Source organism: Sceloporus undulatus, chromosome 4 (assembly GCF_019175285.1).
Source record: "Sceloporus undulatus isolate JIND9_A2432 ecotype Alabama chromosome 4, SceUnd_v1.1, whole genome shotgun sequence".
NCBI lineage: Eukaryota > Metazoa > Chordata > Lepidosauria > Squamata > Phrynosomatidae > Sceloporus > Sceloporus undulatus.
This window is the reverse complement of record NC_056525.1, coordinates 148,197,332-148,218,871: the sequence shown is the minus strand read 5'-3', so window position 1 is coordinate 148,218,871 and position 21,540 is coordinate 148,197,332. Positions and strand designations below refer to the sequence as shown.

Sequence of the window (21,540 nt, the reverse complement as noted above, 5' to 3'; positions counted from 1 at the left end):
GTATTGAACAGTACCAACATTGAATGGTACCAACTGAATACCAATATATGTTAGATCTACAACCATGACTAAGATTGTCAGAAATTGCTTGGCCACTATATTTCATCCAGTGTGGGGGGAAAAGCTGAACTAATGTTGTTAGCACATCATAAACAAGGTAGGCTTCTCTCTCTAGACTATCATTGCTCTGAATTTGGGATCCACTGAAACCTGATGCCACAGATAATGTCCATTATCAACATTACTAAGCTGAAGGCCTTTGGCTTTGGTGGGGTTCTCCTCAATTTCTTGTCCTGAATACAAATCATGCAGTTCAAAGATTTTAAGTATGCTCCTTTTTTTCCTGTTGCATCCTTTGTTCTCAGTCTTCCTAAATCATGTCTTGACCTAGTCTGTAATGAATCGTCAGTGAATGTTCTCACCAGATCCTTCCTTTTCCTTCCTCTCCAGACAGAAGAATCTCTGCTTGGCCCTTTCTGGAGTAGATTGAGTGAACACGTATTTGCTTGCTTCCTATCTTGGAGCTGAGGGAGGGTTCTATGTACTTGTTTACTCTCATCCTTGTCATATTTCCAATATAAAATGGCACAATTTTTGTCCTAATACATTATATTGTATGGTACAAAAAGGGTCCCCAGTGGTAAAATGCAATGAATTGACCAGAGTAATTTTGATTTGAGCTGTATTTTGTCTAAAACCAACCAACGAACAAACCAATCCTGTAAATGGCAAGTTGATAAAACTAGGGGCATTACTTAAAATTCTTGAGGTGACATTGTTGTAAAATTCTTGTCTACTGTATATACTCATCTATAAACTTAGGATATTAGTCAAAAAATTGATGCAAAAAAACGACTTATCCACGGATTAATGCAAATATTGTACTTTAATTCTTATAAAAAAAGAGGAACCACCCCTTGGTGAAAGGTGAGAGCTAAATCCCTTCTCAGAGTACCTAAAAGAAGCATCAACCCACTCTACTATCTCATCCATCCAGCCTTTAGGGTGAGCACAAACAGTTATGCCTGTCAAAATTTTTAAAGTTCTTTAGCATTGTTTTCCTTTGCTTCATCTTTTACACCCTTTGTTACTTGCCTCTAAGTTTTAATCTCGATTTATTCATGGGTCATATCAAAATTCATAATTTTGGCTCCAAAACTTGCCCTCGACTTATACATGAAGTTGAGTGTATACGGTAGTTATTTTTACTCCTGTGAAAATTCTGCAACAAAAGTGCTAAAAAGTCATATATAGTAGAATGAAGGTTAAAAAGGTACATTATGGGAGCGATGATAAGTTTTCCAATGTGTTGTTATTATCCTGTGCTATGTACATAGTAGAATTGAATAAGACAGGTATATGGACAGGTGGACAGGCATAAAGCCTCAGGTTTCCTTTATTGCTCACTCCATCATGGAAAGGGAAAGAGCATACCAAATTAATATATGAACTTTAATTTACATAATTTATAAAGGTCAAACATTCAAAGTATTTAGATCTACAATTTTGGCTTTTGTGCCACATATTTTTTTTTAAAAAAAAACTGTTTTTTTCAAAATGTAGAACAGATTCAGAGATAGTGCTTGTAAGAAAATACAGAGCTTACCTGACCAGCAGTGGCATATGTAACTCTCCGCTGTATCCTCACAGGTTGCATTGTTATAACATGGATGTGACCAGCAGAAAGGAATTAACATTTCACAGTGCAGGCCCATATATCCACTGTCTGTACAGTTGCAGGTATATCTGCATTTCAATTCAAATTCAAATTAAAAAGTGCCATTATCCTTATTTTTCTCAAAACTAGAATATTCACCAATGTAGCACCCTTCTCTGTCTTACACAAAGCTTTTTAGAGCACAATGTAGCATCTAGGCCTTTCTCTTTCTTGAGTTTGCCATTTTATATAAGAGACATCATTTTACTTCTTTATTTATATTTAATGGGATTTGAGCATCTACAGATTTTGGTATCCACAGTGTATTCTGGAAGCAAACCTGAGCAGATACCAAGGGCCCACTGTATATAAATGAACATAGAGGTGTTCCCTAGAAGTAATCTAAGGTAGGGGTGGGGAATATTTTTTTCTGTTGATGGCCACATTTCTGGAGGTGGGTGGGGTGCAATTTTTGTGTGAAGTGGGTCTACAACTTTGTAATGGGTGTAGCAAGAGGAAAAATGAATAGAGACTCCTGTTTTATTCCTTCTTCCCATTCTGTCTCTGTTTCTCTCTCTTTCTGTGTTAACGTCCTCTTCCTATACTCCCTTTATAGGAGCTTATCACACTCACATTTAATCTGGCTGTACCCTAATGGGATGCAGCTAAGATGCGGGATGCAGGTGGCAATTATCACACATAATTCACCACCGATTCCACTGGCCAAGTACAGCCCAACTGCATCCCAGCACCCAGATGTGCTTTGGAGACTGCTTTTCAAAGCCGGGAGCTTTCCGACTTGGCAAAGTGGCCTCTGAAGCATGTCTGGGGGCCAGACTCCAGCCAGGCTGTGCTCGGCCAATGGAATTGGCAGTGCATTACATGTGACAATTTCTTCCTGCATCCCTCATCCCAGCTGCATCCCATTAGGGTGCAATCGGGTTAAATGTGCGGGTGATAAGCTCCTATTATGTGTTATACTTTGGTAGTGTCTGACTGAAAAGGTTTATTTTGTCTTGGCAGTGCAAGCGAATATTGCTGAATTTATTTCCTTTTTTCCTTTTTATCCCACTTAAGATAGTCTTATCTGACACACTTCAAAATCTTCTGGTTTTCTTCCTTCCAAAACCTTTTTCTACATGGCCACTTTTCATGTTGTCATTAAGCCATACTCCTTGTGTTTCTCTAAATTATCTTCATCATTAGGAAGTTGCTTCATACTGACTCAAGCCATCTGGACCATCTAGCCCAGTACTGTCTACACTGACTGACAGTGATTCTTCAAGGTTTCTGATAGAAGTCTTTGCCGGCTTTATCTACAGGTGCTCAGAAGTGAACCTGGGACCTTTAGTATGTAGATCTCTTTCCCCAAACCGACAGACAGACAGATTTTACATGTGTTCCTGGTAAAGGAGGTTTTTATGAGACTATTTACTGAGGTCAACCTACTTTTCTGAAATCCCTAGACCTAACATGAAAATTTGCTCTGGATTTGATTATCCTTTAAAGATTGAAATGAGCACATGGAGATCTTCAACTTCACTTTTCAAAATTCATATTTACACTCACATGTTCTTGAAATCTTATTTGCCTACACTCAGGCTGGAGATCCAGCATCATATAGTGGTTTGAATGTTGGACTAGGACTCTGGGAGACCAGAGTTTGAAATTCTGCTCCATCATGGAAACCCACTAGGTGGTCTTGGGCAAGTTACCCTCTTTCAGCCTTTGTTGTTCTTGTAGTTATTGTTGTATGCCTTCAAATAGTTTCCAACTTATGGTGACCCTAAGGCAACCCTATCATGGGATTTCCTCAGCAACTTTCTTCAGAGGGGGTTTGTCATTGCCATCCTCTGAGGCTGAGAGAGTGTGACTTGCCCAAGGTCAACCAGTGGGTTTCATGGAAGAATGCGGAATTGAACCCTGGTCTCCAGAGTCATAGTTCAACACTCAGACCACTATGCCACACTGGCTCTCTAACCTTAGAGGAAGGCAATGGCAAACCACCACTGAACAAATATTGCGGAGCAAACTGCATGATAGATTTGCTGTAAGATCACAATAAGTCAGAAATAGCTCGAGGGTTCACAATAACAACAACTCTCAAATTTAATCAGTCTCCACTAATCCAATTTACGACAGAACATAAAAAACAATTCTCCTGAAAGTGGCCTTTGCAAAATGATGCCATAAAATCTGATTGTTGCTTTATCTAAGAAGGGCACAAAACCTGAGCCTGTAATCCGAACAAATTAGTTCAATGGACAGCTTCATTGGCATAGCTTTAATAAATAGTGGTTATTGTACCATTCAGACAGAATAGAGGATTATACGTCAGTGTGATGTCTGTTCTGTTGTGATAGGAGAAGGCAGTGATTCACATCATTCACTCTATTTTCACTGTAGTCAAAATATCATCATTGACACATAAGCAGGAGGTTTCTTAAAGTTTGCAGTGGGGGGGGGGGGGAGTCCCACATTTTTCACAGTTAAAAAAAAAGCAGAATCCTGAAGGGGATGCCCCATCCAAAGTCCAATAGGAAACTGATGAGGAAAATGGAGGTAGAAGATGAGAGTTTTGCTGAACCCTGATAACCAATACTCTGCTCCAACATATTGCTGTGGGCTCCACTTCTTTGACTCTGAAAGGCTTTCTTTTTTAAACAACTCTCTTGAGAAAAATCTGGATCCACTCACTGAAGTTGTAAACATGTGCCAAGGATTTTGAACTTGACCATTTGAGATTATAAGCAGTGATCTCACATTGACTGAATGCTGCTGTTGCTGTTGTTGCTGTGTGCCTTCAAGTCGTTTCTGATTTATGGTGACCCTATCATGGGGTTTTATTGGCAAGAGTTGTTTGGAGGAGGTTTGTCATTGCCTTCCAAGGTCACCAGCGGGTTTTGTGCCTGAACTGGGAATTGAATCCTGGTCTCCAGAGTCATAGTCCAACACTCAAACCATTATACCCACTGGATCTCATTGAATTCTATCCAATGCAGTAACATTTCCTTGACAGTGATGTCATACAAGCAGCATCTGCTGAAATTATCTCTTCTGCCCAGCTATTATTTGGAAGCCCTACCCTAACAACAACTCGAGTCTTTTTTTAATGAGGAAACTAGCCATTATGGGATTCTTTGTTCCGACACACCTAGAGCAAATGGAAACCTATATGACTCCTGCTAAAGTTTAATCTATTTAAGTTTGCTTCACTTTTCTACTCCATCTAAGACTGACCATGCAGATCTCATGGCTTCAGCACTACACCAGTTATTCCTTTTCTTCCTTTCCTCCCTATAGCCACCTAACCTGGTTTTTGGAACATATTTCCTGATAAAGAGAGCTGGAAATGTTGAAAGTTTGCCCACTGTTTTGTGCCTACTTGGGTGGTCCTAATACAGGTATTGCCTGAGTGGTAGTTAGTATTATTGTCAAGATCACAAAGAACTATTTTACATGGTAGCAGGAGATCATAAGCCTCATTTGCTGACTCAAAAATGCCCATACAAGACATATATCATGGTTGACCTTCAGGCCTTTTGGAATCAAAATAGCCTTTTCTACTGAGATTATGTTTAATGTTCTACCAAAGGAGTTTGGATCAGATCTTCGAAAGCTTACTTTTTTATGTTACAATTCCCAGAATCCCCCAGTTCTAAGAATCTCCTGGGAGCTGTGGTCCAGAAAGGCAACTTTACTAAGCCCTGGATTGTATCATGCAAGTCCAACGTTGTATGAGGTCCTGAGGAGGGACATGCACAGGATGTGACCATGGGTGGCCACCACCAGTCATCACTCTGAAAGAAATCATAGTGCTGATTTCTCAGTTGTGAGTATTAAGGAAACAAAGGCTCCCTCTGTCCTATGACCCTTGAGAAGACAGACCTCCTGTATCTCTTGAGAATGTAAATTTATGGGACAGAATGCACATTTGTCCATAGTGAGATTGGGGAGAGGGTGAATATCCTATCAGATCTTCAAAGCTAAGCAGGTTTAGCCCTTATTAGTAAATGGATGGGAGCCCAATGAATATTAGATGTTATAGGCTATATTTTGAACCGGCAAAACCTCTTATGAGTTTTCTGGCCTAAGAAAACCCTATGAAATCCATGAGTCACCATAAGTCAAGAGGTGAGTTGAAGGCACATACAAACATACATAGAGCACGATCCAAAATAAAACTCTGAAATTTCAACTAAAACAAAGGGCACTGAGGATGCAATGAATAGGCAACACATTCTGTTCTCTCTGTGTCAGAGACAGGGAACATTTATTCCAGAATATGTTTTGTATGATAATTCCCACAGTCCCTTACCAATGGTCATGCAAGGAATGGTCAGTCAAAACATTTGGAGGGAAAGATGTTCCACCATCTTGCCCTGGTTGGTGCATGGATACATGGGTGTTATAAAGAGGATAGGGAACATGTGTGTCTGAGTGCAACAGTGTGCTCCACACCTTATCCATATGTATACATGAGAATGTCTGAAGTGAAATCCTAATACTGAGATGCACTCATGGCTATGCATGTTTGTAGTAGCCACTGCTGCCTGTCTGTGCAGGCATAGCTGTATATATTGTGTCTCTCCTTTATGAAAACACACAGGTAACATATATTTTAAAAGCTGCTCTACATAAACATCAGAGCCACATCCAGAATGCTTTATTTGGTGGAAGGAGTTTATGGAGGGGGGGGGGAATATGTCATTTTTGGTTGAGAATAAGATTACATTTGAGCTTTATTTCTAAATATATATATCCCCATATTCTAGCAGGAATTAGTGGTTGGATATCCAGCTGGTAAACAAAAGCAAAGAATTCATATTTTCAACCAGCTTAACCTAGAAGTGATTCCTGCCTATTAGGCTAAAGGTAACAAGTGCTTGTCACCCGTTGTCAACTCTTTTCCAGCACTGAGAGTACATACCCATTGATATCATCTATACACTGCCCCCCATTGAGGCATGGCTGACTTGCACATTCATCAGTGTTGACGGCACAGAGATCACCGAGAAAGCCAAGTGGACAGGAACAGTAATAGCCCCCCAGACTATCATGACAGGTTCCACCATTAAGACAAGGCTGTGACAAACACTCGTCAATTTCCAGCTCACAGTTGATACCTGCAGAAAAAATTAAGTACAATATGAAATCTGAAGGGACATCAGAAATATCTGTTCTGGGAATGCAAATCTATTTATAGGCTTCTGAAATACAGTCGCCCTTCTATTTTCGCAGACTTGGAGCCCACATCCCTTGGAAATACATGAGGGGCAAATGGAGGGTGACACAATGGGGCGCATGGCCGAGGCGTGTGTGCAGCAGTGTACACAGGAGCAGGTTGCCATTGGAAACAATAGGGACTCCAATATCAGCAATTTTCCATTTTTGTGGAGGGGTCCAGAACAGATCCCCATGAAAACGGAGGGGCGACTATATGTAGGAATGCGCTGGTTCTCAGATGTCATCATCATCACCACCATCATCCTTGTCATATCCAACTGTGCAGAAATTGAGGTTCCTAGTAGCTGCAGGTAACTAAAAAACTTGACTTTGTGGGTCAGTTACTAAAGACATCAGGAAAAGATCTTCCTTCTCTCCACATCCTGCTTTCTGACTGCACTCCTTAATTCTCTCAGACCCCATTTGATTTAATCCCTAACTCTGTTAGTTTCTTTATTCTACAAACATTTAGCTCCCTTAGTTTAGCTCTCTATATTTTCTAAATGAAGAGGACTTGCAGCAGAGGCTCTGGTGTTTAGAAACTGAATGGATTCTTGACAGCAAGCATATCTTCTCAATTAAAAATAAGGTGTCTTGCCTTGCAAAATTAGAATATAAAGGCATCCATTTCCAAAAGTGCTACTCCAAAATCTGTCCCCATCTGTTGCATCCAATAGGACTTGTGTTCAAAAATACATATTTAAGATTGGAATACCAGTTGGATGTCATATTCAGTTGGAAAGTCTTAATTTAAAGTATCCATTCACAATGTTGTTGGTTTCTGGATGAGCTCTACAGGACACAGTGTAATTTCATCAGTCTAGTGAGGGCAGAAAAGCAGAAAAACCCTCATCCAATCACACACTTGATTACATTCTTTCCTATAAGCAAAGTGAACATTAGGAACATAGCAATTTGTGTTATAGTGAGTCAGACAATTGGTCTGTCTAGCTCCATGGTGACTTGAATAGCAGCAGCTCTACAGTGTTTCATACAGGAATCTTTCCCAACTTTACTTTGAGATGCTTGGAATGAAATCTGGGAATTTGTGCCTGCTAAGAATGTTGTCTGACAGTGAGCTACAACTTTTCCATTGTCACTGATCTAAATGAAAAGACATTGGAGATTATCACATGAGGACAGGATTAGAACGAGATTGTTCTCCCGTCCTTACCCCATCTTTGACTATGATCCAGCAAAAGGCTTCCAGCTCACAGCGCCATTGTCCCATTACTGAAGCAGCATTATATTAACACAAACTCCCATTAATGCAAAATGCCATGCTGTGCTGCTTCAATGACGAGACAATGATGGGATCTGCATGACATTGTTTGAAAGTCTTCTGCATGATCACAGTCAAGTCCGCTTTCCTGATGGGATAATGTCCAGATAAATGTGAAGTTGTATGAAAATCTTCTTGCGATCACACTATGAAAACAGGGAAAGGACAGGGTAAGGACATTTTGTCCCCCATCTGATAATCTCCACTGGTTTTAGCATGTTAAAGATAAATCTCCCCATATGTACACTGACACGAACTAAAATAAATCTGAGGAGGACCATTTTAGAGTATCTTTTCAAGCTTCTGAAGAAGAGCTTGAAAAAGTTAATTCCGATGACTAGAATCTTGCTCCAAATCCCTCATCCAAGATGTCCACTAAGAAAGTTTAACTCTTTCCTTATTTTTCAAAAGATTTTAGGGCTTTTACTGGAATTATTATGATGCTGACTGCGTTGAAACCTACAAATAAAATTATAGACCTTCAGATAGATAGGTGGACTAAGACATCGGGTGGCATTCTGTGCCATGTGCATGTGTGGGTTGTGCTAAAACATACAACTACAAGCCACTACATCACTACATAGTGTCAAGCCCATCTCCTGGTCAGTGTCAGAAAACTCAGATGAGTACATAATACAACAAGATTAGTTTTCTAGTCAGTCTCTCTCTCTCTCTCTCTCTCTCTCTCTCTCTCTCTCTCTCTCTCTCTCTCTCCATGATGTATACAATTTTAGCTTGACAATCCTAGACAGTTGTAGCAAGGACCAGGAACAGCCAGACATATTCTGCAGGTTTTTATTCAGCCAGTTACCCTGCCAAATATACAAGCATCACACACACCCCTCCATTTAAAGCAAATTTTATTATCTTTGGCAATAATTGCAAAGAAGGAACTAGCCAGGTTGTTATTGTGATGATAGGCATCTTTATTTTCCAGGAATCCTTACTTTCTGCAATTTGCATTGAGCAAATATTGGTTTGTTTTTCTTTTAAAATGCAACCCCTGTTAACTCATCTTGAACCACTTCTTTCATGTGTCACTTCTATCCTGGTTTCTTTCTGAAATAATAAAATAGCACAACTTGGGCATCGGTTACCGCTAACCCAAATCAATTGCTGCTACCTCACACGCTGTTTTGAGATGTGGATTGAATACTTCATGTGTTGCTTGTCTCCCTGATGTGCACTGCCCTTTGCAGTGACCTTGGCTGTGCTGAGGTTGTTAGGTAAATCTCTCCTGCTCACTCTAGTTATTGGCATTGCTCAGCTGGTGCAAACATAACAGAGATAGAGGGTACTGACTACCCACTGGTGCCTGGCCATGAGGCCCCCTCACTTTACTCTGAGTGTGGCAATTACTACAGAACTGCTGCTGCTGCTTAATGATGGATGTATTGCTCTGGGTCTCTCTAAAGAACCACTAGATTCAAATTCATGTTCACTGTTCTGTTTACAAGTTCAAATAGTATTTCTGCCTCTCTCTTCCCCATGTCTATGCCAATCCCCCCATATATTCTGAATTGCTGCTGTATGCTGCACTGTTGTGGAATCTTGGAGTATCTTTTCTGGATGGAAACAGCACAAGCATTCCAAGGTAGAGGTGATTCTCATCCTCCCTCCCACCCTTTTCCTCAAGAGTGATACTCAAGGTGGCCTACAGAATAAAAGAGATGCTACGTGTAGCTAAAACATACAAAGAGCTAAGATTAAACTAATTGTCTGCACCAGCATGGTGTAGTGGTTTGAGTATAGGATGAAGACTCTGGAAATTAGGTTCGATTCCCTGCTTGGCCATGGAAACCACAGGGTGACCTCTCTGCCTCAGAAAACTCTGTGATAGCTTTACCACAGGGTCACCATAAGTCGGAAATTACTTGAAGACACACAACAACAACAAATCCTTGTTTCCTGATCCACCATTCAACTGACCAAAAGCACTCTCTTGTCCAGTTCCAGTCCTTGGATTCTCCAGGTAAAGCCCACAGAACTACTATGAATTCGCAGCCCACAGAACTGCTATGCAAGTCAATGTGGACAATAATGAATTAGATGGACCAATGACATGGCTTAGTAGAAGGCAGATTCTCAGATTCCAGTGTTTTGAAGTTCTTTTGATATACCATGAGGAAATAGAAAAAGGCTGTCCATGGGCTGTGGGAATGGAGGCACCACAGCAAGTCATGTTTGGTTGGGGAAAGAAGATAATCCAGGTAGACAAGTGCAAACAAAGGAAGACAGGCCCATAAATTCTTATCCAAAGTACAGAGCTTTTTAATTCACACACACACATACACATAGAATTTGTGTAACTGCAGGAACAAATCTTACTGTCTTTTTTTGCTCCCAATATATATGGTTTCACTACAGCAATACCTAAAACATCACCCACTAGAGTCTCATTTGAATATCTGCAAACCCCTCTGCTCCTCATTCCATCCTAAGGCATCATGCAGACACCATGACCATCAGGTCAGGTGTAACCCCACAAAAATGGTGATGAGTTTAGCAAGCTCTAAAAAGTATAAGGGATCCCTCTACAGCTCTCTCACGTATAGAAATTTGTATATTCCAATACAGAGGTCTCTACCATGCAACTGATCTGCCCTAATTTTTCAGGGAAAGTCCTATTTCATTCCCTGTCATTCTAGTTTTTCAGCGACTCTTAAAATGTCCCAGTTTCTCACTCCTCCTTCCACTTTCTCTCTTTTTTCCACAGTTTACTTCAATTGCTACAAACTGAGTTCAAAGTCTAAAAGTAGTTTGCATTCAATTAACTCAGGGCATATGAGAGGAGAAAAAAGGGCAGAATCTTGCCCATCCCAGTAGGTTCAGGCAAAAGCAAACTTCTGCAGCCTCTCCTAGCACTTATCTGTTCTTTCTTAATGACTTTTGCTTTCTCAGTCACATTCACCTGTTGCTTGGCCACATGCTTCCCACTTTTCTGAAATGCTGGAGGACATGTAGTTGTCCAAGCAGGTTTCTAAGTAAAGATAACTGGTACCAGGCAAGTATACCTTTCATGTAAACAATACTGCAGCTGCCTGAGTTCTGCCAATTTACCTTACTCTTCTGATAAAAATGTCCCCTCCCTTATGGGCCTTAGTTTTGCAGGGGAAATTGATTTATCCCTTCCACCTGCAATTTTTCACCCAGATTTTAGAACAGGGGAAAGAAACAATGGCAATATAGTTGTAGAATGCTCTTCCATTGGAAGCCCAATTGGCACTGACATGGGCTTTCTCCCAGTAGTGCCAAGTAAAAACATAACTTTTTAAATTAAAGCTTTTGGGGATGAAATTTTATCTTATTCACAGATGTACATGGTTTTAAACTGTTTTAATTTTTAATTGCAATATTTTAATATGTTTTTACATTGTTTATATGTTTTTTTAGTCTTTTAAATTTTTTGTTTTACACTGTGAAAATTGATTTTATCATATGCTGCCGTGAAATCTTTTGATATGAAGGGGATATAAATTTTTAAATCAATCAATCAGTCAGACTGGAGGAAGAAGACCACGTTTGGGCTGCATCTGAACAGCAGAAGGAATGCAATTTGACAGTGTTTTAACTGTCATAGCCCAATGTTATGGAATGCTGGAAGTTGTAGTTTTGTGAGATATTTAGCCTTTTCTGGCAAAGAACTCTAGTGACACAACAAACCACAAGTCCCAGGATTCCATAGGATGAAGTCATGACAGTTAAAGCAGTGCCAAACTGTATTACTTCTGCAATGCAGATGCAGCCTTGGTCTCACACTAGGTGTTACATGCATGTTATTCAAGCCTAGAAGTGTTTTGTGGGACAACATCTGATCTTCTGTGCTAACCTAAGTAGATTCCCAGGTGGCCTGCTTAAGTTAAATGTGGGGATGTACAGGCAATCTTTGAATTTATTGCTTGTTTCTACATCCATTTATCACTTGTATATATCCATTGCTGACTTTATTTCATTTCAGCAAATCCTCAAATTAGATTTGGCTAGGATCTGAGTTGATCAGTCCCCCAGGAGTGCCACATAGGTTAGTTCTCCTTCCCTGTTTGTAAAGTCTTGCTTACTGATGAAGTCTGGTGATTATGAAATATTACACACAATTTTGTGCCCCTTTGCTTGTCCTAAGTATGGTTCTACACTAGGGCAGAACATAGATGTGTTTCCTTTTTCTATATTTCAGATGATTCCACTTATGTTGTACCTCCACCTATATAGATAGCCAATAACATCCACAGAGAGTGCCAAGATTTGCACTGAGTGCAGTATTAGTGCAAAATCATTGTACTGTTAAATGCGTCTTTCACAAAGTATAGCTAGGCTGCATCAAAACATGGTAGACAACAGTTGGATGAACATGGCATAAACATTTGATTCTCATCAACCAAATTGTTTTGATCTGTTTGTAAATAACTCAGGGGACATCGCAGCCCTTTCATTTAATTTTTGTGAATATAAGAAAGGGAATTATGGCACACACCTGCAGACTACAAATGTTACATGAAAAGTATTCTAAGAATTGGTTCACATAGGTTCTTAATTATATATGGCATTCATTCTGTGAGACAGGACCAAACTACAGCCACACACGTTTTCCCCCCTAGTTTTCACAAGGTACAATGTGTTCATCTGACACCTGGGTACACACATCTCATCCTGTGTAATAAATCCACCCCTTGTTTCTGTTGCAGATTAATGGATTACTTGCCATACATAGCATATTCTGTTCATGGGGCAAACATGCTTAAACTAGAAAAGTGTTTCTGTGTGTCATAGTCACACGCTAGGTCACTGTGTGAAGCTGTTTTAAGATTCTAAAAATAACCAAAACGACATCAAGAAACATCTCAGTGGTTTTTACTCTATGAATTCATTGTGAGTAATTGTAAAAAGAAAAAGAAGTGAGCATTTGCCAAAGTATGTCTAGTGACCGTAAATCTGTCAGGGCTTGTTAACAGCAGCTCCCCGAGAACATTTGAAAACACTGGCGACAAAAATAAATGCAGTGTGTATCAGAGTCTTAGCATAGCCAGATTCAAAACTACGGGCCAAAAAACAGCCTGATTATTAACATGAAACCACAGGATCGTTTGCTATGTTGGATCAGGCTATTGGTCTGTCAAATCAAGTAACCTCCCTTAGGCAACTGAGTCTTTCCATCTATAAAATGTCTAGCCAATCTGATGGGTTGTATGGGGGGGGGGGAGGGATTTCCCCCTGGTCTCCACAGCTGCAATCAACTTGCAAAAACATGAAATTTTAAGAGACATGGAGGAGGAGGACAAGGAGGAAGAAGAACAGATATATATTTGTGTTGGCACCTGCATACAATGCCCTGCCATAATAGATGTGGTACTAGAAAATAAAACAACTAAATTTAAATGCCTCAAAATTAAAGACAGATGACTCCAGTCCAGTAGCCCATAGTGGGCAAGTGTGATGGGTGCAGGGCACTCACAGTAGGCTGATCTGTAATTAGCCAAAATTGGCTTGAAATGACTTTAGGTTCTGACTTCTGATGGGTTTTGCAATACGTGTGTGTGTGTGGGGGGGGTATATTTGGGTGTTCAAGGGTGATCTGAGAAAATCCTCTGAAGTTTCTGGAGCGGCAACTTGGAGTTTGTAGCATACTTTTGGTTGTTTAGCACAATCAGAGTCATCCACAAACTGGATAACTTTGAGCCCGAACAGACAGGCCAAAAGATAGCAGCTTTGGATCACTTTGGAGGTATGCTGTTTAAATGACACACGCATCTTAAGACACTGGAAGCTGCAAAAAAGCTGCGCTCCTGTCTTTAGGACTAGAGCGTGGCTTTGGCATGGCTTCCAGCCTCTTAGGATGCATGCATGTATCATTTAAACAGCATACCTCCAAAGTGACCCAAAGCACCTTTATTTTGGCCTGTATGTTCAGGCCTTTTGTTTCTCAGTCTTTGGGGAAGTCAGTTGATTTCTTTTAAATGAGTTTGAACATTGTGAATTCTGAAAACTTGAGAAGTGTAGATGTATACCTGTATCTCAACACTCCATAGCCTGAAAAACAAACTTGGGCAGTTTGTGGATGATTCGGATTGTTTTCACTAGGAACTGAGTGATGGTGGTGGTACAGGGAAGTGACTGTTTCCCTAATGAGCAATGTATTGCTCTGGGTCCTTGCTGAAATCATACTCTGTCAGTTTCAGTTTCTTATCTGTAAACAAACAAACCCAACAACCTATCACATAGAGCTGCATGGAAAGAAGAAGATAATAAAAATATTGTTACTCACACAAACTCTAGGTGTTCTGGATGAACAATTCAAATAAATGTACTTGGTATGATGCTGCAAAGCTGCCAGTATTGTCATGAGAGAATGTCATTAGGTGGGTCCAGGATGCTAAATTAATCACCTTGAAATAGTTGATGATGAAGTTCATTTTTTAAAAAAAGTCCAAGGTCCCAATGCTCATCGTGTATGGGAGTTGCATCTTCATAAGTGGACTTTTGTGTTTGGGAATTGGAACTGTGACAATGCACAACATTCACATTCAGTAGAGGGCTGCTTTTATGTATCTATCTAGCAGAGCCAGAAAAAGGATTGATGCATAACAGCCCTGGTGAGTATAGCATCATCCCCAATTCTCATTGGGCACCAAAGCACATTGGGCACTTGTGGGTGTCTTGTTATAGATCTTCACAATTCACTAATAGGGTTTCTTAGTGCATCTGCTAGATAGTTAAGAGTATGCAAATTTAAGTTGAGTGAAAGGTTATATTCTGGCACTTGTTTACTGCTTACTGTCTCCACTTTACTCATGGATATATATCAAACAAGCTTTAATCTTTCTTCCTACAGTTCCCTCTGTCTTTCTATTAACAAAATCTGGAAAAGATTAGCCTGCTGTTACTGAGGCTGTTCTGGAATGCCAGGTAGGATTGAGGAAATAGTCTACTTGAAAGGCTGTGCTCCTGAATCTCACAATCCAAATGTGAGAGATGGTTTGTTTTGGCTTGCTTTGGCCTAGCCTGGTTCAGTTCAGTCTCATCTCCTCATGAAGAACATCCATATGGTTCATGTCTACTGCTCACCACAGCAATCTCACTGCTTTTCTCCATGACCTAACTTAGCTATGCCTTGCAATGTCAAATCAGGGAGCATGAAGAACCACTGCTTGGATAAATTTCCTGAATTCTGTGCTCTCCTTGGATTAATTTGAATTAGCATAATGGAGAAATACTGTCTTTGATGGCCATCCCATTCAGCACCAGTTGCACTCCATTATTTTAACAGCTGTCCAACACATGCATCGTAAACAAAGCATACATGTGCAGTGCATTATCATAATAAAAATGCAGATTTATCTCCCATTTCCCCCTCCTCTGATTGCCTTAAATGTTCCAACCTCCTGCTATTCATGCACACTAACGTTTTTCATTTGTGTGAGAATTATGTGAGACATTTCTTGGCTGTGTGTGTGTGTGTGTGTGTGTGTGTGTGTGTTTAGTGAACATAAAGCAACCCAGAGAGACTATGGAGCAAGTAGCAAGTGGAAGCGGGTAACTAGAGCATTTGTTTAGCATTACTGCTGTCGATTTATTGCAAGTCCTCAGCATACACATCAAAAGTTATAAGCTTTTTAACATCCCAGGGAAATGAGATGAGGCTGGATGATTTCCCACTGTGATTCATGGTGTCAGGCTGGGATAATAGCAATAGGCAAGCTTTCTTTGACAGAGTAAATGAGGATTTTTATTACCAACAGGGACACCTTGGGGGTTTCATCCAAGAATTCCTCTGGTTCCTGCATTTAACACACCTCACAGTGAGGTGCAGAAAACAAAACAAAACAACAACAACAACATAAAATGGCCTTGGACCCAGTATTTTACTACTGCAGAAACTGCAAACTACCCTATTATTTTATTCATTTCTGCTGGAAGCTGCTCTTAAACCATATGTCAACATATTTAGTCTCTTTGGTTTTATAGTTTATGCCTTTATATGTTTGTCCCCCCCCCCCCACTTGCTGCATCAACTTTTAACCCACTCATGCTTCTGATGATTCACCATCCGTGATGATTTTTGGGTTTCTGCCTTCAAGAATTGACTAACACAGAATGAGGGAGGTGAAATGTGTCTCACCACCAGAAACTAAGCGAATTGTACAGATAACTGTGGTGTTAAGGAAACTTGGAGGGGAAAAAACTAAGGAACTGAAGATTTTAGTAAGAAATGGGAAATGAAAATGTATCCAACCATCACATTTATTTAGGATCTATTAATGGTTTAGTGAGGCTGCTGTTCCTAGACCATTGGCTCACCCATGGTCTCCCACACATCACCAGTAAATTAGTTGTTAATTTATTTGTGATATTACGATCCCATCTTTCCACAAAACAGAGCTCAAAGAGTTTGTGTAGCAATGGTTATTGTGAGGCTAGATTTGATCCCATGTGGGTAAGACTGAATTCTGGTTTAGTATCTACCTTGGGTCTACCTGATAGGCTGGATGTGAAACTTTATTTATCAATGTCAGCCACTTGTGAGTGGCTTGTGAGAGCACCCACACTGAATCCATAACTTCAGAATAAAATCTGTTAAGACACCAGGGCATCTGTTTGCACAAATATTCTAATCTCATGCATTCTTTTGGCATTTCCATTCATAGCAAGTGATCTCAGACAATTTGAATGGCTTGACTTGGACTGTAGTTGAAACAACACATAGAAATATCAAATGACCACAGAACCAATATAGTGATGATATATGCAAGATGGCCAGTCATTTTAATAATTTGGCTTTTACCTGGACTTGCCACATCTGAGAAAAATGCAGTGCTCCCTCGGGTTACGAAATTAATTCGTTCCGCGGCTAATTTCGTAACCCGAAAAGCCTTCGTAAGCCGAAAACCCATAGGCGCTAATGGGAAAAAAAGCCGCGGCTCTGCCGCGGCTCCATTTAAAACAGCGCCGGCGTTTTTTCGTAACCCGAAAAAACGTTCGTAACCCGAAACAATAAATCCCTATGGGATTTATTCGTATCCCGAAAAATTCGTAAGCTGGGTAATTCGTATCCCGAGGTACCACTGTGTATGACATTCCTACTGAGCTAGGATATCATGAATCCCTGGGACAGCCCACCTTTACTAGTAAAATATTGGAGTAGCTTGATTTTTCAGAAGTCAACACTAACTTTTTTTTAAAAATCTACTTCTGTACATATATGGAATCAATAGATTTCCCTCCAGATGTTATTTTTTTTTCTCTGGATTTAAAATTTATAATCATATTATGAATGGAGAAAGATGCTTCTTGACTGCAGTGCATGTAAATGCATATATAGTATATAAGCATATGAATCCCAATGCTAGCCCCAACTAGAGTAATGACAAAATGACTATTTTGAAGGCAAAATGATCAGTGAGAAGAAACTCATTGACTCAACTGTTGGATGACAAATCAACATTTATGTAAATTCAGTTGACTGAATGGGTTTACTTTAGTTGGGAGCATAGATGGAATTTAGGCCATAACATACCAGTGCCCCATTCCTTTTCAGTTTTCTCCCCACTCATCATTGTTCACATAATAAAAGATGCCGAATGGGTTATTACATGATACATGCATGCAAACATGAAATCAAATAGCCTGTTAAAATGTTCCTATGTTTTAAAAGAAATTGGAGAGAGAAGGCATGTTAGGCTCAGATTATGAATGTGTCCTTCAAAAAGGCTATTTCCATGCAAATGGATGAAAGGCAAGGCCTTCAGCGCTTTGTAAGCAGAGGGGGAGCTCAAGCTGTGCTCCTTGGTGAGGAACAAAGGTTAGACGCACAACTGTTTTCATCTATGAGAATATTCTACACTAATTGATCCTTGTCAAAATGGCTATTTTCAAGTCAAAATTATCAGTGAAAAGAAAGCAAAAAAAGACAAAATGATAAAAAAAAAAGTGACAGAGAAAGAGTTTGGAAGAGGCAAGGACATGGTGCCGCTGGTTTTTGTTTTAATCTGCTGCCCAAGGTCTCTTCATGATGAGGTCACCTGCCCTACTGAGCAAACCCAGTTCTATCTAAATGCTTCATTTTTTTCCATCCACCTTCTTCACTTTCATGTTGCTCTCAGCCTCATTGTCAAGGGGGGTTTGTGTCCCCCTGTCCATCAAGGGGTTTGCTCCTGGGCTACAGCCACAGCCTTGGGCTTAGCTAACAGGGCACATTACAAATGGAACTTCCTGTGTACAACAGGAGGTCCAGGTTGAACGTGATCATTTCAGAGCAGCCATGCTGGCAGTTAATAGGCTTTTCCTTCTTTCTGCACTCTGGCTTTCCTGTTGTTCTGTAGTTTCTCTCATCGCTTGGCCTAGGCTGAGACCCCTACTGGTAGCAGCAGGGTGGCAGGAAGGCAACATACTTCTCATTTGAAATATCATTTGGTGTATGCATGATGGATATTAACTGAAGGCAGGCTTTCAAATGAGGTCTATGTCAGTCAACGGAAGAGATCTGCTTTTACCTTTTGATATACTCCTGCACACCCTAGGGGGTGTGGAGATGGCTTAAACCTGTATTTTAATTCTCCTTCTCTGAAAATGCTTGCAGTCAAATGTCTTCACACACCATACAGTGGTTGCAGTTTCTTTCCTTACCCCTAAGCCAAACCTTTCAGATGAATGAGGACTGTTTTAGCCATATGACAAATAATCACCACTTTTGATTTTCAAGTTTAATCCAGCAATCCAAAGTAGCAGAAGCTTCTTCAGGAGAACATTCAGGCTGTGTGTGTATTTAAAAAAATGTTTGGTAGAATTGTTCTCTAAGAGCCCATATAGAAAGGCTAAAATAAAGCTGCTTCGGGTCACTTTGGAGGTATGCTGTTTAAATGATGCACTGGAGGACTGGAGCGCAGCTTTGGTGCAGCTTCTGGCCTCTTAGGATGTGTGTGTCATTTAAACAACATACTTTCAAAGTGATCCGAAGCAGCTTTATTCTGGCCTGTCTGTACAGGCCCATAGTTGTTACTTATTCCTGTTTCCCTCCTTGGATGTTTGGTTTTTCCTTCTCCAAATTAATCACAAAAATAATCACATCCAGTCAGGGCCTACATGGTGAATAAGATGACATAATAATACACTGCCAATCATATTTGACTGCATCAATATCAGTAAGGAAGAATAAGAATAAATGAGGGTTAGTTTCAATGAATAAGCAAATGTTTTCACAAAGAGTGCAAATATATTGGAGAGGCAGTATCACATTTTTCATGTAAAAATTTAAGTAGTTTTAGATCAGTTCTGGTTTTAATTTTTATAGTCTAGTTCCAAACAGATCTTCCTGAAAAAAGCAAATGTCTGTTGCATTATTAAATAGTACATGAACATTTCTGGAAATATTCTAGAGCTCAGGTATGAAACAAATGAGCCAGAATCCAGCATCAAAATGTATTCATTTATGCTCATTGATTTCATTAGGTTTACATTTACTTGTGCTAGATAGTGCCTATTTACTCAGAGGTCATGCCAACTGATTTTAACAGAACTTATGTGTAAAAAGGTTCACTTAACCTGCAAATAAAGGCAAGTTTCTTCCTCCAAGTCAATGTCATCCGAACTCAAGAGCAGGCTATTAAAATAATGTCCAATATTAAAGGGTATTATGGGAAATTTCATGGGGAGATTTCACAGGCCTGAGAAAGCCACTGTGTGAAATGGGATTACCAAGAACATATTGTGCTGATCTCCAGCTGTGCTTTTTTCCTTGAAATTCTGTTAGCTTAGCCCATGTGCAATTCAGAGTCCAAATATGTTCAGTAATGATTAGTTGATCCCATTTTTATGACAGGTAAGACAAAAAGGTATTTTAAAATACATAGAAGTATTACTTATTTTTGCATATTGTATGTTTTATAATGTTTTCCCCCAAGGGGGAATATTAGGGTTTTGACGGAGTGTGTTTTTGAACCTAATATCACTCTTTGGATAAATGAAAATGTGTTTGTAAGGCAACATGGAATGCCTCTTACAAAGTGTTAGATTCTTTGAAACACTGATGCTTGGTTTGAAAATAATATTTGTAAGAGTTTTCAACTTCTCTCAGTAGCCTGAACCTCATAATTTAATGGCAAGAGAGTTTCACTGGATAGTCAGCAACACAATGGGACTGTGTCCAGAGGGTGGTACAGAGAAAATCAGGAGATGGTTAAAACTACTGGCTACATTATATGAAAACAGTAGGTAGCACCACTGAGCAGAGAAAGCAGAATGAACATGGTGGTGGTTAATGTGAGAGGGAAAGCTGCACACAATACTGTGGGTCAAGAAGATCAATAGATGAACTAAGTGGGCATGGAGATCCAGGAAAGGAGAGGCAGGTAAGGAGCTGGTGGAAGCTACAGAAGATCTTCAAAAGAGGAAGAGACAGAGTTTAGCATGCTGTTCAACAAACTCTCACAATAGGAAAGAAAGGAACAGATTGTGGATGAATAGAAAGAGAGCCTGGAGGGAAGCCCAAGAGGAATATGTCTGAGACACTAAATGATATTATTCAGTTTGGATGGTCCTAAAAGTAGAAGACAAACTACATGTCATCTGGTTTGATCAGCAAAACTGGGGTTTAATGTATGTATCAAGTGTTCTGAATCAGAATTTTGGATCACAATATTTTCTAGGGGGAAAAAGATGGTTCTGTGGTTCATATCAAATCTTGGGTGGAGCTGGCAAAGTGGATTTCTCTTTCAAATAAGAAAGAAAGAAAGAAAGAAAGAACTTTATTATAATGTTCCACTCTATGTTTTGAATACAAAATTGAAGGATCATTGAGTCTTTTGGCTGAGAAGGGCTTACCCCCTATCAGGAAAGTTCATTCATGATCTTCAAGTAAAAGACACTCCTGCCAACCATTTTCACTGAGAAAATAGCATTTCTCCAAGTGACAAGTTCTAGGTCAGAGGAGGGACATCAGAAACTGATCCTGTTGTTCTTTACTGCAAATCCACTGGCGGAGAAAGCCCACAGTTACAGAGAAAGGTTCAGGTTCTTTGGACCAGAAAAGAACAGTAAGGACAGAATATTTTGGCTAAAGAGGGGTATGGCTTACCTGATAATCTTCTGATAAGGAATCTCATGGGTCCACATGCCATTAAAATCAATTGCCAACCCATTTATCTGCTGCACAATTGTTTTGGAAACAAACATGTGAGGCAATAATTTTTTTCAAAGATGATATTTGGAATAAAAACAAAATATTTGGAATAAAAACAAAATCTGAACAGCTGTCCACTGGCAATTTACCACTGGCTGTGGCCCTGTCAAAGGGCTCTTTGGTGTTAAAGGCTTTAACAAAGCTTTCTCCTTAGAAATCATAGCTGGTTGTTTCTGTCTTGTGTGCATTTAGAAGGAATCACTTAAG

At 39.8% G+C, this 21,540-nt stretch overlaps 1 protein-coding gene across 1 annotated transcript in view; it reads right to left on the bottom strand.

Annotated features, from left to right (window-relative positions):
* The window catches only part of CRB1 (crumbs cell polarity complex component 1), a 138,156-nt gene that overhangs the window by 76,136 nt on the left and 40,480 nt on the right, over positions 1 to 21,540 (bottom strand). The window contains exons 3-4 of the mRNA XM_042461259.1: positions 6,588 to 6,783; positions 1,607 to 1,746 (exon numbers count right to left, since the gene is read on the bottom strand). Of these exons, the coding sequence (XP_042317193.1) occupies positions 1,607 to 1,746; positions 6,588 to 6,783 (336 nt within the window). The remainder of the gene's footprint in view (positions 1 to 1,606; positions 1,747 to 6,587; positions 6,784 to 21,540) is intronic.